Source organism: Crassostrea angulata, chromosome 7 (assembly GCF_025612915.1).
Source record: "Crassostrea angulata isolate pt1a10 chromosome 7, ASM2561291v2, whole genome shotgun sequence".
Lineage (NCBI taxonomy): Eukaryota > Metazoa > Mollusca > Bivalvia > Ostreida > Ostreidae > Magallana > Magallana angulata.
The window spans coordinates 29,942,208-29,956,708 of NC_069117.1; the positions used below are offsets into that span (position 1 = coordinate 29,942,208).

The following is a 14,501-nucleotide window of genomic DNA, read 5'->3' on the forward strand; positions in this document are numbered from 1 at the left end:
TTGAATAACCATCGTGATTTTACATGTGATCTCTCCGAAGAAAGGCTTGTGTAACTAACAGATTGTCGTATAAATATTCATTGAAATTATTGCAATTCTTATTGAACACTTCAACATGATCAAATTATTGTCTATTCTGTCCTGTGTGCAATTTGCCTTGTGTGGGAACGTGGTAGAAGTCCTCCAACAACAGAACTTGACGACGTTAATTTCACTTGTCCAGAAGGCAGGACTTGTTGATGCGCTCCTTGGAGGTAGGATTTTCGACATTACATGTGTGTCTTACACGTACATGTACATGTAACGTCTGAATTAACAACATGACCGTTGTTGCCTGTTGTAAATTTTAGTTTAACACATATAAATTTTAAAATGTTAAATGACGAAAACGGTGAAATTTGATGAAATCGAATTTGAAAGTCGACGGATAGAAGTATTAATATTACGCACTAGTACTAGTACATATATATAGCCAACGTTTTTGCAGTTTATTGAAATGAATTAGTTTTCACAAAATTGTCTTTTCCAGGAGAATTTACCGTTTTTGCCCCGACAAACCAAGCGTTTGAGCGGCTACCGGCTACAACGCTATCATACCTCTCAAGCAACACACAAGCTCTCGCCGATGTGCTGAAGTACCACGTGGTATCGGGAACTGTGATGAAGTCAGCTGCATCCAACGAGTTACAAGTAACCAGTCTAGCCGGCAGCAAAATCAGATTCAACATTTACCCATTTAACGGCATGGTAAATTGATTCTTGAAAAATAACTGTTTACAATTTTAGCTCAGCCCCCACCCCATCCCTTCTTTTGCAGAAAATATATATTTTGGTTGTGCCTTTAAAAATCAAAAACATAGGTTGGCTCTCATTTGATCATTTTATTAAGTTTTAATACTGGAAATGGTTGTTTGCTCGAGCTGCAGATCTGTAACTCTAAGAAAACTATTTGGTTTGAGATCGCAAAACTTTTTCGTAGTTTATCGTAGAACTATAGATCTACAGCTAGATCTATTGATATATGTAGTGCAACCGTATGTTGTGAAATTATAACAGAAAGTCATTGAAATTTCGAAGTCGCAAGCACAAGGATAAATACCGGCATATACGATTAAAGGGTAAACAAACAAAGCAACAATTAGGGACTTTACGTTTTTGCTCTTCTTGAAGACTCAATTATACATCTTTTTGAATCCCATGGTGTCGAAATAAACCAATATTTCACATTTTAGAAGACTGATGGCATGATAATTTAATTCTGGTTGCAACGTGCCTTCTAATTGGCTAAACAAATTATTTTATATCGTATAAAGAATGTTGCCTACGTTATAGTGAGACTAAGTAAACGTCAAAAACGTATCAAATTGTTACGCCTGACACTACGTTTGAATTTTGTACAATTTTACGTCATTTTAAAGGTGAAATGACCGTTTTGATCTACAATGAATTGTAAAAAAAAAAATTTATAAGCAATGAATTCAGTATTTGATTTAGTCCCAATTGTTTTACACAAAGGTGTGAAACCGTCGCACTGACAGGAAATCACTCTACGCTTGAACGCACAGAATACACAGGAATGAGGCAGGTAGATAATCTGTGTAACGATTGACCAAGAAGAATTCTACATGCATATCAAACAATTTTACTAATAGTTATATCAAATAATTGATTCATTTTACTGCGTTCTTTAACCACTAAACGTGTTGAAGATGTTCCTTCCCGCAAAAAACCTCCATTATAAACTAAACGAGAGATAGAGAAAAAACACAACGAATTAAACTTTCCAAACACAGTATTTCATGCATCACGAACATTGTAAAAAAAAACTTAACTGTTAAACATATTTCTTATTTTCTTTATTAAAAATCAAAACAAATAGAACGAAACTTTATCATGGAGGAAACACGTGGTAGAGCTAGCGGGCTGATTTGATTGACAGGTGCAGCACGTGGACTCAAATCTGAAATTGCTAGATGGATTCAATCACAGTGTACCGTATTCTTTTATGAATACTTATTTTCTGAATATTTAGTATTGGATATTAGTATATTTCACATAAGTGTACATGTACGTTAAATTACGCCTAAACGCCCCTCTCTCTCTCTCTCTTTCTCTCTCTCCTGTAAGGTGTTGTGCGATTAGACGAAGCCGTACGCGATATAGACTTTTTCTTTTGTCGTGAATAGGTGTGAAAACCCTCAAGGGCATGTTGTTTTCTACCCTGAGTTTGTTAATTACTACATGTATACACAGACAATGATCGTGACTTAAACTTTTTATGTATACACAGGAAACGCATACTGATACACGTTATGATTCCATATGCTTTAACGCAGCACCAACTTTATATATGATTGATAATTTTATTATTGAATGGAAAAATAGATTTGTTAGTTGATTCCCGACATTTGTTCATTTCTCAATTTAAAACATACACAAGTCATGTATTGACGGTTTACGGCGCTATGCGTGTCAACTTATAAACTGAGAAGATGTAATTGCACTGCATTGATAGGAGTTCATCTAATATTTAATTTTAAGATTGTTATAAAAACAGGATTATCAACTAATAGAAATAACAACTGAAATAAGCATGTCAAATACAATGATATGTGTTCTTATTTACACATCATAAAATTTAATAGCGTAAAAGTCATGTTATGCTGTAATTCGAATGTAGTTTCCGATTTCATGAAATTCTATTTTATAAATATAATTTATTAATCTTATAATAATATGGACCACAATTTAGTTATGCTTAAATCTGAAGTCGCATATTTGACGTGGATTTACGCGACCCGCATTGCCTGTAATGTACAGTACAGGTAAAGTAACAACAACAAGCAGCAGCAGGAATAACGGTAAATCACACCGTCGCGGTGTCATCACGGTCGCAATCCATACCGCGATCAAAAACCGCGATGGTGTATCGCGGGAACGATAAAAATACCGTGACGGTAACGCGGGCCAATACGGGATCCGCGTTGCCTGTACTGTAGGATATGAAATGGTTTGAAACAGTTTACGCTTTTTCATGAACCGCTTTGCAGTTTATAAAGCGTAAACTGCCCCAAACCATTTTATATCCTATAAATCAAATAGATATTGAATTCATTCCTTAAAATTAATCAAGAATCTCATTTTAGGCAGTGACTGTCGACGGCGCTAAGGTGAGAACCTTTGACCTGATGACGTCAAATGGCGTGGTTCACGTCATTGACTCAGTGATGATACCCCCTGCCGGCAATATAGTGACACAGCTGAATGATAACTTTGATTTCACCACGCTGGTCTCCAAGGTCACTCAGGCGGGGCTTGCTTCTGCACTACAGGGTGAGAATCGTCGACTTGTACACATTATGAACGGTTCAAATACAAATTAAGGGTCATACTTTTGATGGGATGTGGTAGGGTGGGGTGATTTGGTAATTATTTATTCACATTCTGATTGGTTTGAATATTTTTCTTTCAAAATATCTAGTTTAGTTTTTATAGGATGGTTTGGTATCCTTTTTAGGCAATAATTTGACTGTGTTTGCCCCTACCAATGCTGCTTTTGCGAAACTTAGTGCTTCAACTCTACAGAAATTAGAAAATGATCCAAATATGCTCAGAGGTACAACACAATCTCAATATTATTTTTAAAAAGTTATTGAATTACTATCTTTAATTAAGAAAGTCAATGTGAGGCATTGTATTCGTTTGGAATCTGTATTTCCAGAGGTCTTGCTATACCACGTTGTTCCGCACACCGTGTATTCCGCTGGATTATTCAACAAAGAGAGGCTACGAACTCTGGATTCCAACGGGGACCCTATTCAAGTCACTATTACCGGTGAGCAAACTGTTCAAGTCTACTAATCATCATCAATATTACACAGTTACGGATGTATTGCTATTTCACCATAGCGTGTTTGTGGAGTCTTCCGTCCCGAACCAAATGATACAGGTTTCATGCATAGGGAAAAAAATCAAAATATTAAATCAAACTAAAAGAAAAGAAAAAAAATCACACACACACACGAAATAAATAAATAAATAAATAAATAAATAAATAAATTAATAAATAAGAAGCAGCAAGCTACATGTAGTGAGTTTAAGAACCTAACTTGTGTAATCACAAACGTATAATGATGGTTTCCAACCGGAACACCTGCCAAGATTGTCGGAAAGCCAAAAAATAGTATTTTAATAGAATCTTGACCAAAATGTAAATTATCACAAACATTTTTACACAGATAAACTGTTAATATCAATTAGTAATATGAATAAATATTTAAGAGCTTGTCAATAAATGAACACTTTATAAATGTTTCAGGTGGCAAGGTGTATCTTGACCTTTATTCCCAAGTCACGGAAGCTGACGTCACGGCAACTAATGGAGCTATTCACGTCATTGACCACGTGATCGTCCCAGATCGCTATTACTTAAATCTCGTCGTGGGTTAAAAGTGTTTCATAATATGTTTATTTGTATATTTGTGAATTATTTACCTCTTTCATATTCAATTCATATGTCCATTATTTAAATATATTTCATTTTACATACATCGTTTCATTTGATACATGTTTAATGTTTCAAACTCATGTGACATGATCTCGATCCAACGAAAACATTATGTATGGCTGCTTTTCAATTTGATTTATAATAAAATCAAAATATTATACGTTCTTTGGTTGTTTCTGAATAAGTGGTTTGAACAATGAAAATAAACGTACATGTATGCTATTATAATATTCAAAGAATTTACAGCTTATTATAAATAGTACAACGACCCCCCAACTATATCTTATGAATAATTAATTACATTTCATGTCAATAACATTGACTGCATGTGGTATGCAACATCCAGTTAAAACCAGTTCTTGGTAGATTACCACAAAAAGAATAAAACGGGCCACAATATTCAAGCAGGTGTGCCATTATTTCAGTTATTTGCAGTATTTTGCCCTTTATTGTTTACATTTGTGAAACTTTTACTGACAATTTATCGTGTGTTTTTGACCAAGGTGCCATAAGATGACAAGAATAAAAAAGCGTCGATACGTCCGGAATTTACAAAAACAAAGCAATAATTCTCATGATAATGCCTACCAAACGAGATGCAAGCGCGAAGACCAATACATGTAAAAGATGTTGTACACAACTATCTGTTGCCATTTTAACCTAAAAAAAAAAAAAACTACACGCAAATACGTAAAATGAGTATAAATAACATTTTATCACCAAAACAACTGAAAGTGTAGAAGAAGGGGGCATGAAAGCCGCAATGGAATTGGCAAAGTCATCTAGTAAAGTGTCATGATTTAACATCAGGAACTGTATTCCACCTTGTACTTCAGCATACATGCCCCAGCCAGGGCGCTCAGAACCCCGCAGACGATGTTAAAATAGTAGGGCACATACAGGTAATGCGCCAGATTCACTGTGGAGGGAATGGAATCCACCCGGGACCCAAATACAATGGAACCAATTAGAATAAACACCGCTGAAAATATAGAAGTCAAATATAAGAAAAATTGATTTTTTTTTACCATGAAGTGGAGTAGAGAAGTCAAGAATGCCTTTTACAAATAAGACTTTTACATTTAGCTGCTATTGTACAGAGCGCTTGCTAACGTTAATGTTAATATGATCGCAGAGCTAATAAATGTATGATAATGCGAAAAATTTATTCTTCTGCTGTGAATCATAGGGCATGCAGATCAACTCAGTTTTGACTAATTAAATAAAAACTGTATGTTTATCACTCATTAACATGTACCAATATCATGTAACCAATCGTATAAAACCCTCACATAAACAGGCAGGGTGCAAAATATCTAAAATAAGTACGACATAATCAATGATCATGATTACAAAGTACATACCTGCAGTGTTCATTAGGATTATTGTTGTCATGTTTAAGACGCGTTCGTGAATGGATAGAAATACGGATATACCACTGCAGATGGCAGCGGCTAGAATCACGATCAGACTCAGACATTGCAGGGCTTGCACGGCCAGGTACCAGCCTGTAATAGAATGGGCATAAAATCAGAAAATTAATTAATCATAAAAAAAAATTCGAATATATTCCATTTGCTTGTGGATCCAGATAATTTTTCTTGAGCGGGGGGGGGGGGGGGGGGGGGTGGTTCATGTTATTTATATGTTTTTCAGGTCCAGGTGGGGGATGGAGGAGGGGGGTGGGGTTGAGACCTATTTTTGGAAATATTTTTTTTACTATGTGTATTGTATGGATGCGAACCGTGGAACAATTTAAAGCAAACAGATTTACAAGTTTTAAACAAATTTCAACATTTCGTGATAAAAGACATCCGATGTCTGAAAATTTCAACAAGGTCATATATGTGTAAGAGTATGCTTGGACTACATCCCATCGTTTCGGAAATAGATAAAAGAAAATTAGCCTTTTTTGGAAAACTGTGTAAGCTTGATATTAACTGTCTAGCAAAAAATATTTTCTTTATTTAGATTATGTGACCTTTTACAGGACGATTCATAATCACCATACTGATGAATGGAGAAGTCGCACGGATAATGATCAAGACTTCCGAATGTTTAAAGTTTTTCACAATACAGTCTCTCCCATCAAACTCTGGAAATTTGAATTTTCATTTAATGACGTTCCATTTATTAGATTACTAGCTAATTTTTACTTTCTAAGTGTACTCTTAAAACAAATTTTAAAAAATCGCAAGAAATATACATCAGTGCCGATATTTTTTTTTCTGAATATATCCATGAAAATGTTAAAACCGTACTTCATGCCTAATACATATACATGTATGTATAGTATTCAACGAATATTGCTTGACCTTTGTCATACCTTGATTAAAAACTGAGGGATTACCGATGGTTGAGACGCACGTCTCTCCGCCAACGTTTCCATAACAGTATCTCCACAATCCAAAATACGAGCTGTACACGCCATTAGAATATAGAACCCACGACGGGACGCTCAAAACCACGATATGTAAAATCAAACACAGGACAATCAAAGAAAAAGATAAATAGGCGATTTTTGCTGCCCGCATCAACATCTTTCTTTCCTGGCGAAGTGAATTTGAGGGAGAAGGGCGGTATTTGGCCATGCTGTTATGACCAGAATGATTATTACTTCCCGGATCTAGCGAGTTATGCTTTCGTTTGTAATTCCGGATTTGTTACATTGTTCATTTAAACTAACAGTACATGTATATGTAATAATTATATTTGATATACGTATATCAACCCGGAAATGAAACGAGATTTCAAAAACGATGTGCTACGTGCCTGTTATTCTTTAGTAACTTATAAACGTTGTAAGTTCAATAGCTTACACAATTTTTGCGAAACATATATATATTCTGTTGTTGGTTATTGATCTCAGTTACATAAATTAACAATGCAGACATATGTTACTTTAAATTTGGACACTCAATAACACTTCGAAGTTGTGTATGTTAAAGGGAGGGGTGGGGAGGTGAATACCACAAATGCATAAAAAGAATGGCAACTCTGCAAATATTTAAACATTCAATAGGTTAAAAAAACATAATAAATGTATACGTGTGAAATGGACACTGGACCAAGAAACTGTGGTATTGATTCGTTTATTATGTTTGACGGGTTTTTTTTTTTTTTGGTAATCCGCTTCGATTGATTTCATATGAGACATTTATCTAATTTCATTTTCGCATTGATTATGTTTTTTACTGCTTTGTTTATAATGCAGCAGCAATTCATTTATTAAATTATTAAGTTATTTTTGTCCTAAGGAGCATTATTATGAAACACTTTCCTTCATAAGCAAAAATCATTTCACTCAGTTACATGATGAAAAATATATCTTTACGTAAACTTGTAAGAATTTCGTTCTGTGCAAATTTTTCCTAGATTCATTTCAAAAGTACAGAATTTTATGAGCGGTTACACTTTTCAAGGTTCTTTATAATGAGGATGTATGATTATTTAGATACCAGCAAACGTCATCACATACACATTTGATATTATATCGAGTTTTAAAATGGTAATTTAACCAAAAACTGTAACCCAATCTGATTTTTAAAAATGCAGCAATAAGAGATAGAGATAAAACATTATGATGCAAAGTGAAGTCATGATTAAGGTTTAGCTTTGTTTCAGTTTTCTCACACGACGCCTTCTTGATAGTTTGATTCCCCATGGAATTTTAATTTCAGTACCTGAAGACATTTCAGTATAACATGAAAATGTTTTCTTTTTGTTTTAAAAATCAAGGCATCAGCAAAAATGTAAATATGAATATATCAATGAAAATACACGTAGTGGCTTTGTGAAAACTAAAAAAAAACTGGCACGGAACATTGTTTATAAAATAGGAAAGGAGGGTGGCCGGGGTATGGGATGGGGGTGGGGAGACTGCCTCGAAATCATAGAAAGGCGAAAAAAATCCCTTCTCTAATTTTCAAAGTATCAATCCGTGATGGTGAGGGTTGGAGGGAGTAGGGCTGCATAGTAACTGAACTTTCCATTATGATAATGTTTGTGCCAGTTTTTTTACAAGCTGCAAAAAGGGGGGGGGGGGAAGGTACTTCATTCAACAACACCCCCCCCCCCCCCCCCCCCCGATGCTAGGTCCTTTGCAATTGGTTCATTCAAAGATAACGAATTTTGACCTCTACATTCCAAGAACGTGAAGGAATCCAATCTCAGCGATAAAGCAAAACGTTTAACGTGTGTCGGTAAACGTGAAAATGTGATTACAGAAGGTACATGTACATGTATATCTAATAGTATAATATAACGGATCCCTTTTTCACAATTTCTTCACGATTTATTATATTGATGCCTTTTGCATATTTAAAGGAATTTAAATAAAAAACAAACCGCAATAGGATATTAGCATTTGGCATCTCTCTCTCTCTTTCTCAAATACAAGTTTCTTAATTTACCACCATGTATCATATGTTACTCACAGTGTGGTGTAGAGGATCCAATAAGTGTAATTTAGAAAAATAGTCGTTTAATCAATATAGATTGCATTAAAATGTTTCATTTTCATATTGAGAGAGAGAGAGAGAGAATGAGAGACAGAGATAGAGAGAATGAATGACCACACAATTAAAAAAAATTATATCCTCACTCTATCTTTTATTGATGTCCATTAACAAGAATTAGTCAGTAAAGTAATTTTTTTTCTTTCAATTAATGACACGATTACTTTTAAAAAAATCTTCTTAAAAAAAGTTGTCTAAGGAAAAAATATACTGTAGGAATTTAGGGCGAGAATGATACCATGAACTCAAGCTAGGTGCATGTGTGGTCAATTCTTCTAGAGATAAATGTTCCCAACTCACGAAAGACCATGCCACCTGAAGAGGTTCTCGGGGGATTTCTGTCAAATTTGAAATTTTAAAAACACTCGATATCAAATAAAAATAGTGTCCTATATATTTAAAAATGTTTTTATTCTTTATGAGCATGCAATATCCAAACAAATATCTGAAATTTGTTATTTGATATGAAGTGAAATCATTTAAGGCCCTATCGGAACCCACTGGGTGTCCTTAAGAATTATGAAAACATTCATGGACACATTTCAACGACGGGTGCTAAAATGGTTACATAAATTGGAATACTATAAATGTATCGAAAATGTACTTACCTTCACATAACCTTCCTGACAAACCTAAACCACAACTTATAGCCACTAACGATGCTCGCCCTCGTAGCTTTGGCCGTGTTTGTGCAGAGTGTTTTTGGGGGAAACCTAGTAGAGGTTCTACAAAACGATGGGGAGACGACTTTGATAGCTCTTGTTAAACAAGCGGGTCTGGCCGACGCTCTTCTGTCAGGTATGCTGTTTTCAATAATTCAATATGATATTTATATTAGAAGATTTAATGATTGAATTGTTTTGTCTAAGCGGAATTACTAGAAAACTCAAGTGGCATTAGTCAAGGGGAGTTTTAAATTTGTTTTTAATTCAAATATTCAAAATAATGATACAATTCGAGAAATGTTTCACCCATTTGCCTTCAAAATGACTGGACCTTGCAATTTGTCATTCAGAATAAAACACTATGTAACCACTATTAAGTTTTTCCAAACCACTGGTCATCATTACTGCCTTAAACATAATACATATTTGTGACATTTTACCTGTTACCAAATAAATGATATAAATCATTTGAAACCAAAAAAGTGAATCATAATCTATGCGAATTTCAAAACCTCATTACATCATTTTGACTACATGTATACCCTAAATCCCTAATAACAGTAAACGTTGAATGAAGATAGAAATGATTTCTATTACAAATGATTCAAATATAGAGGGTTTTTCTACGTATTATTTCTGCAAAAACAAAAAAAAACTAAAAAAAACAATCCGATCAACCTCCTGAATTTGTTCTGTAAACAAAATTCACTTTTACGTATTTTTAAATACAGCTAAATGATCATAATTCATAATAATAATGCATAAAATTCAAGCAACAAACAGATTCGAGAAAGTTTACCTGGATTTAAAAGAAACTTTAAATTCTGACTATGTGCTCAATCTCTGATAACAATATTATCTGAACGAGAAGTGATTACTAATTTTAATTTTCTGTTTACTATCACAGGAGAGTACACCATATTTGCTCCAACAAATGCTGCATTCTCCAAACTTCCCCAGTCTGTCCTTGACGGTCTACAGAGAGATACCACCGCTTTGGCAAATATACTGAAATACCACGTGGTCAAAGGTTCCATTCACAAGGCCGATGCATCCAATGAGCTTCAGTTGGAGACTTTGGCTGGAACCAAAATCAGATTTAACATCTATAATCACAATCACGTAAGTGTTTTAAAGTTTTCTTTTTTGTGATACTCATATTAATCAAATCTATCTTCTCATAAACAATCAATCAAACTACATAGACTTTTTTGTTTGTACATGTAGGTTGTTACAGTGGAAGGATCCAAAATAACACATTTTGACCTGACCGCCTCAAATGGAATGGTGCACGTCATCGACACCGTGATGATGCCTCCTACAGGAAGCATTGTGGATTTGGTGGCTGGCAACAGTGACCTGAGCACTCTTTTATCTAAGGTGCAGTCAGCTGGATTAGCCGGGGCACTACAAGGTTAGTTATTATAGATGTTTTTAAATTTTATTTTCTAACATTACTTAAAAAATGAATATTCAATATTCTCACTATTTTATGCAGGAGATGCTCTAACAGTGTTTGCACCAACCAATGCTGCGTTCAATAGACTTGGCAGTCATGTTTTGGACAATCTTAGAAGAAACCCACAGCTTCTAAAAGGTATGCATTTCTCAATTGATATCTTATTTACTGATGATTACAACATAATTTAAAATGCAGGTAAGATCTCTCTTTTTCTCTTTAGAAATTCTGGAGTACCACGTCGTTCCTCACACTGAATACTCAGCTGGATTGTACAACCGAGAATACCTCAGAACCCTTGATACTCACCATGACGTCATCAGACTTGGAGTCAGCAGTAAGTATTCAAGCTTATGTTATTGTCACCTTTATTGTTTTTTTAGATATCTGTGCATCGTTAAATAAAATAATACAATAAATTTTCCTCATTCCAGGTACTAATGGTGTTGTTATTAATCACCGTTCTCACGTGACACAAGCCGACATCAGCGCCACCAACGGTGTCGTACACATCATTGATCACGTACTTATTCCATCCCGTTATCTTTTCTCTGCGATATTGGGGAAAAAGTAATCATCTGAACAAACCATTTTGACATTTTTGAAGCCATGTCTCCATTGAATCACACATTTTAATTGTATATACTTGTTATTGAATATGCTTGTTATTTTTATTGAGTGAAAACGTACTAAATTTGCAATAAACATTGACAAAAAGTGAAACTATTGTTCTGGTTGTTCACTACTGGTGACTTGATTTACACTGAGCAAAACGATTTCATGAAAATTTTAACTTAAATACCTATATATGGCTATAATGATTTTTAAGAAAAACGGCACAAAATCACTTCAACGCAAATTGTATAATCTGTAATTGTTTTGTTAAATATTTCATCAAAATGAGTTTGATTCTTTAATGTTTGAAAAAGAAACCATCAAGAATATTATTTTACCAATTATTATACTAAAAATTTGAATTCCTTTGAAATGAATTTGTTTTCAAATCAACACGAATTCTATAGCGAAAACAAAATTGAAAAATGTTTGTTTTTAAAATAAAGATATGAGAATGGATGCATTTAAAACAAATATTTTTTTAGAGTCTAATAACAAATGACATTTGATCATTATTTATATTGACACACTCAGATAACTAACACAAGCTATAGTTATTTTATTCCACAAAATAACTATAACACAAGCTATAGTTATTTTATTCCACATCAATTTTATCTGACAGCGTTATGATAAATTCTTTTACACATTTCTATTTTGCTTTTTTGGCCAGTATTGGCCAAGAAATATCTAAATTAAATGTTAAAACTTTTTTTTAATTCGGCAAGTACTGGGGTTGGAACAATTGTCTAAGCCTCAAATGTAAGTGATTATTAAGAAGTAGATACATCTTACTTTATCATTAGTTTAGCTCCAGTCTATCTACACTCCCTAAAATATTTTGCAATGCTGTAGTTTCAGGATGGTATAGTTTTTTTTAATGATTCGAAGGAGACACTTTTTTCTATTGTTTCAATCTTAACTTGAACATGTAGTTTTTAGAAAAAAAAACAAAAAAAAAAAAACAAGCCAAATAACAAAATTGGCGACGATTCATATGTATAACGGAAAATGACAAATCAATAGTTTTAGGAAAATAAACACAGAGGTCAAAATTTGCTTTAATTGTGAAATGTGGTCAATGAAGTTGAAGAAATTTTAAAGATAACAGTTCTTGAAGTTATGACATGACATGGTTATTTTTGCTAAATTATCCGTGAAATAAAAGACAAAACAACGTTCACAACATAGTAATTTAGATATGTCACAATAGCGCAACAGTAAAACAAATGATCTTCAGAAGTAAATCAATCGATTTTTAATGCTATTACATGTACTAGGATAAATTCCTTCCTTGCTGCTTTCAAAGGGGGGGGGGGGGGGTTGTTCCATAAATGTTTCTTCTTCTAAGATTTTCATGTAGGTATAGTAAATGCAATATTGTTGATAAGTAAATGTTTGATAGGAGTAAAACATATTCTGATTCATTCACGATTAAATTCTAATATGTCTTTCCTTCATTCAAGGATGAAAAAAAGTTACAAAAGTTTTACATGTATAATCGTTACTGGTAGTGCATCATTCAAACAAATCCAAGCCAAATCTACCAAAGGATTTCTCATGAAGAAGGTTGTAGTAAAAATTTATTGTATTTACAGGCATTACATTTTCAAAGTGTTGCGAAGTAAAATCAAAGAATACAAATAAAAGCAAACAGAAAATAAATGGTTGTGAACACTGACTCCACATTAACTTCAAAAATTCAATTATTTTATCCTAAAAGAGTGAAAGGTCTGAATAGCTCATCAGCAAAATACTTCTTGTCATGCACACCGCCTATTTCGCAATGCATTAGCGACTTTTTCCATTTCTTCCTATTTAAGACATTAGGATCTCAAGTTTTTAAAAGATATAATTTTTTTCACAATTAATGATTATTTAATGGTTATAAATAAAAAAAAAATAAAAACGTCGGAAACGGTCGGAATATACGTTACCCCATCTGACTCGCACAAAAACTCGTATCATTGAAAGCTTAATGGAATGAACTCCACACGTCCAATGGATTTGGCACCCGTTCATTCGTCCGATCACCTGATCACTCGCGCAATCCTATCACATAATCTAACAACAATCGCTTTCAGTGTACAAAAGTTGCACATAGATGCAAGACATACAACAAGATTTAATACATTTGCATCTTACAACGATCGCTCTAAATCGAACTTAGCACGAATACTTTTTCATATGTGATTAATGTATACAGGAAATATTTTCCTCGATTTACTTCCACCCTTTTCACCCTCGTTGTCAACCCAGAAATTTAGATCTTGGCGAATTCCAATGTCTTAAACGTATCTCTATTTGAATACAGCTTTGTTTTGAAATACTCAGAACAGAGCGAAACCGTTTAATTTGCAAGTCAAGACGAGGAAAAATAACAGAGGGCGAAAATAAGCCCTAATACCAGTATTTTGGTAGCATTTTACGATTGAATACATTGTTACTTTTACTCATGCACCAATTTCTAAAGAGTTCTTCATTCACCCCCCCCCCACCCCCACCCCACCCCACCCCGAAATGCTAGGTAACTGAGAGATAAGGAATTTTGACATCTACATTCCAAGAACGTGAAGGAATCCAATCTTAGCGATAAATAATACAAAACGTAAAACGCTTAACATGTGTCGACCAACCTGATAACAGATGCCACACGTACATGTATCTCTAATGAAAGTATCAGTTACTTGAAATATCATGGATCCTGAACAGTTTGTTTTTCACAAGAAACCCACCGC

At 34.0% G+C, this 14,501-nt stretch overlaps 2 protein-coding genes across 2 annotated transcripts; one reads left to right on the forward strand and one right to left on the reverse strand.

Moving 5' to 3' along the window:
• On the forward strand, nt 1-11,871 carry LOC128193175 (transforming growth factor-beta-induced protein ig-h3-like). Its single transcript, XM_052866484.1, has 12 exons — nt 1-254; nt 530-747; nt 3,147-3,333; nt 3,518-3,616; nt 3,722-3,846; nt 4,327-4,404; nt 9,675-9,822; nt 10,597-10,811; nt 10,917-11,103; nt 11,188-11,286; nt 11,372-11,485; nt 11,583-11,871. Exons 1-12 carry the CDS (start codon nt 116-118, stop codon nt 11,720-11,722), a joined length of 1,749 nt encoding a protein of 582 aa, XP_052722444.1. The 5' UTR covers nt 1-115; the 3' UTR covers nt 11,723-11,871.
• On the reverse strand, nt 5,203-7,099 carry LOC128193171 (uncharacterized). Its single transcript, XM_052866480.1, has 3 exons — nt 6,834-7,099; nt 5,872-6,015; nt 5,203-5,489 (listed from the first exon to the last, which is right to left on the reverse strand). Exons 1-3 carry the CDS (start codon nt 7,096-7,098, stop codon nt 5,314-5,316), a joined length of 585 nt encoding a protein of 194 aa, XP_052722440.1. The 5' UTR covers nt 7,099; the 3' UTR covers nt 5,203-5,313.
• Nucleotides 11,872-14,501: the final 2,630 nt, after the last annotated feature.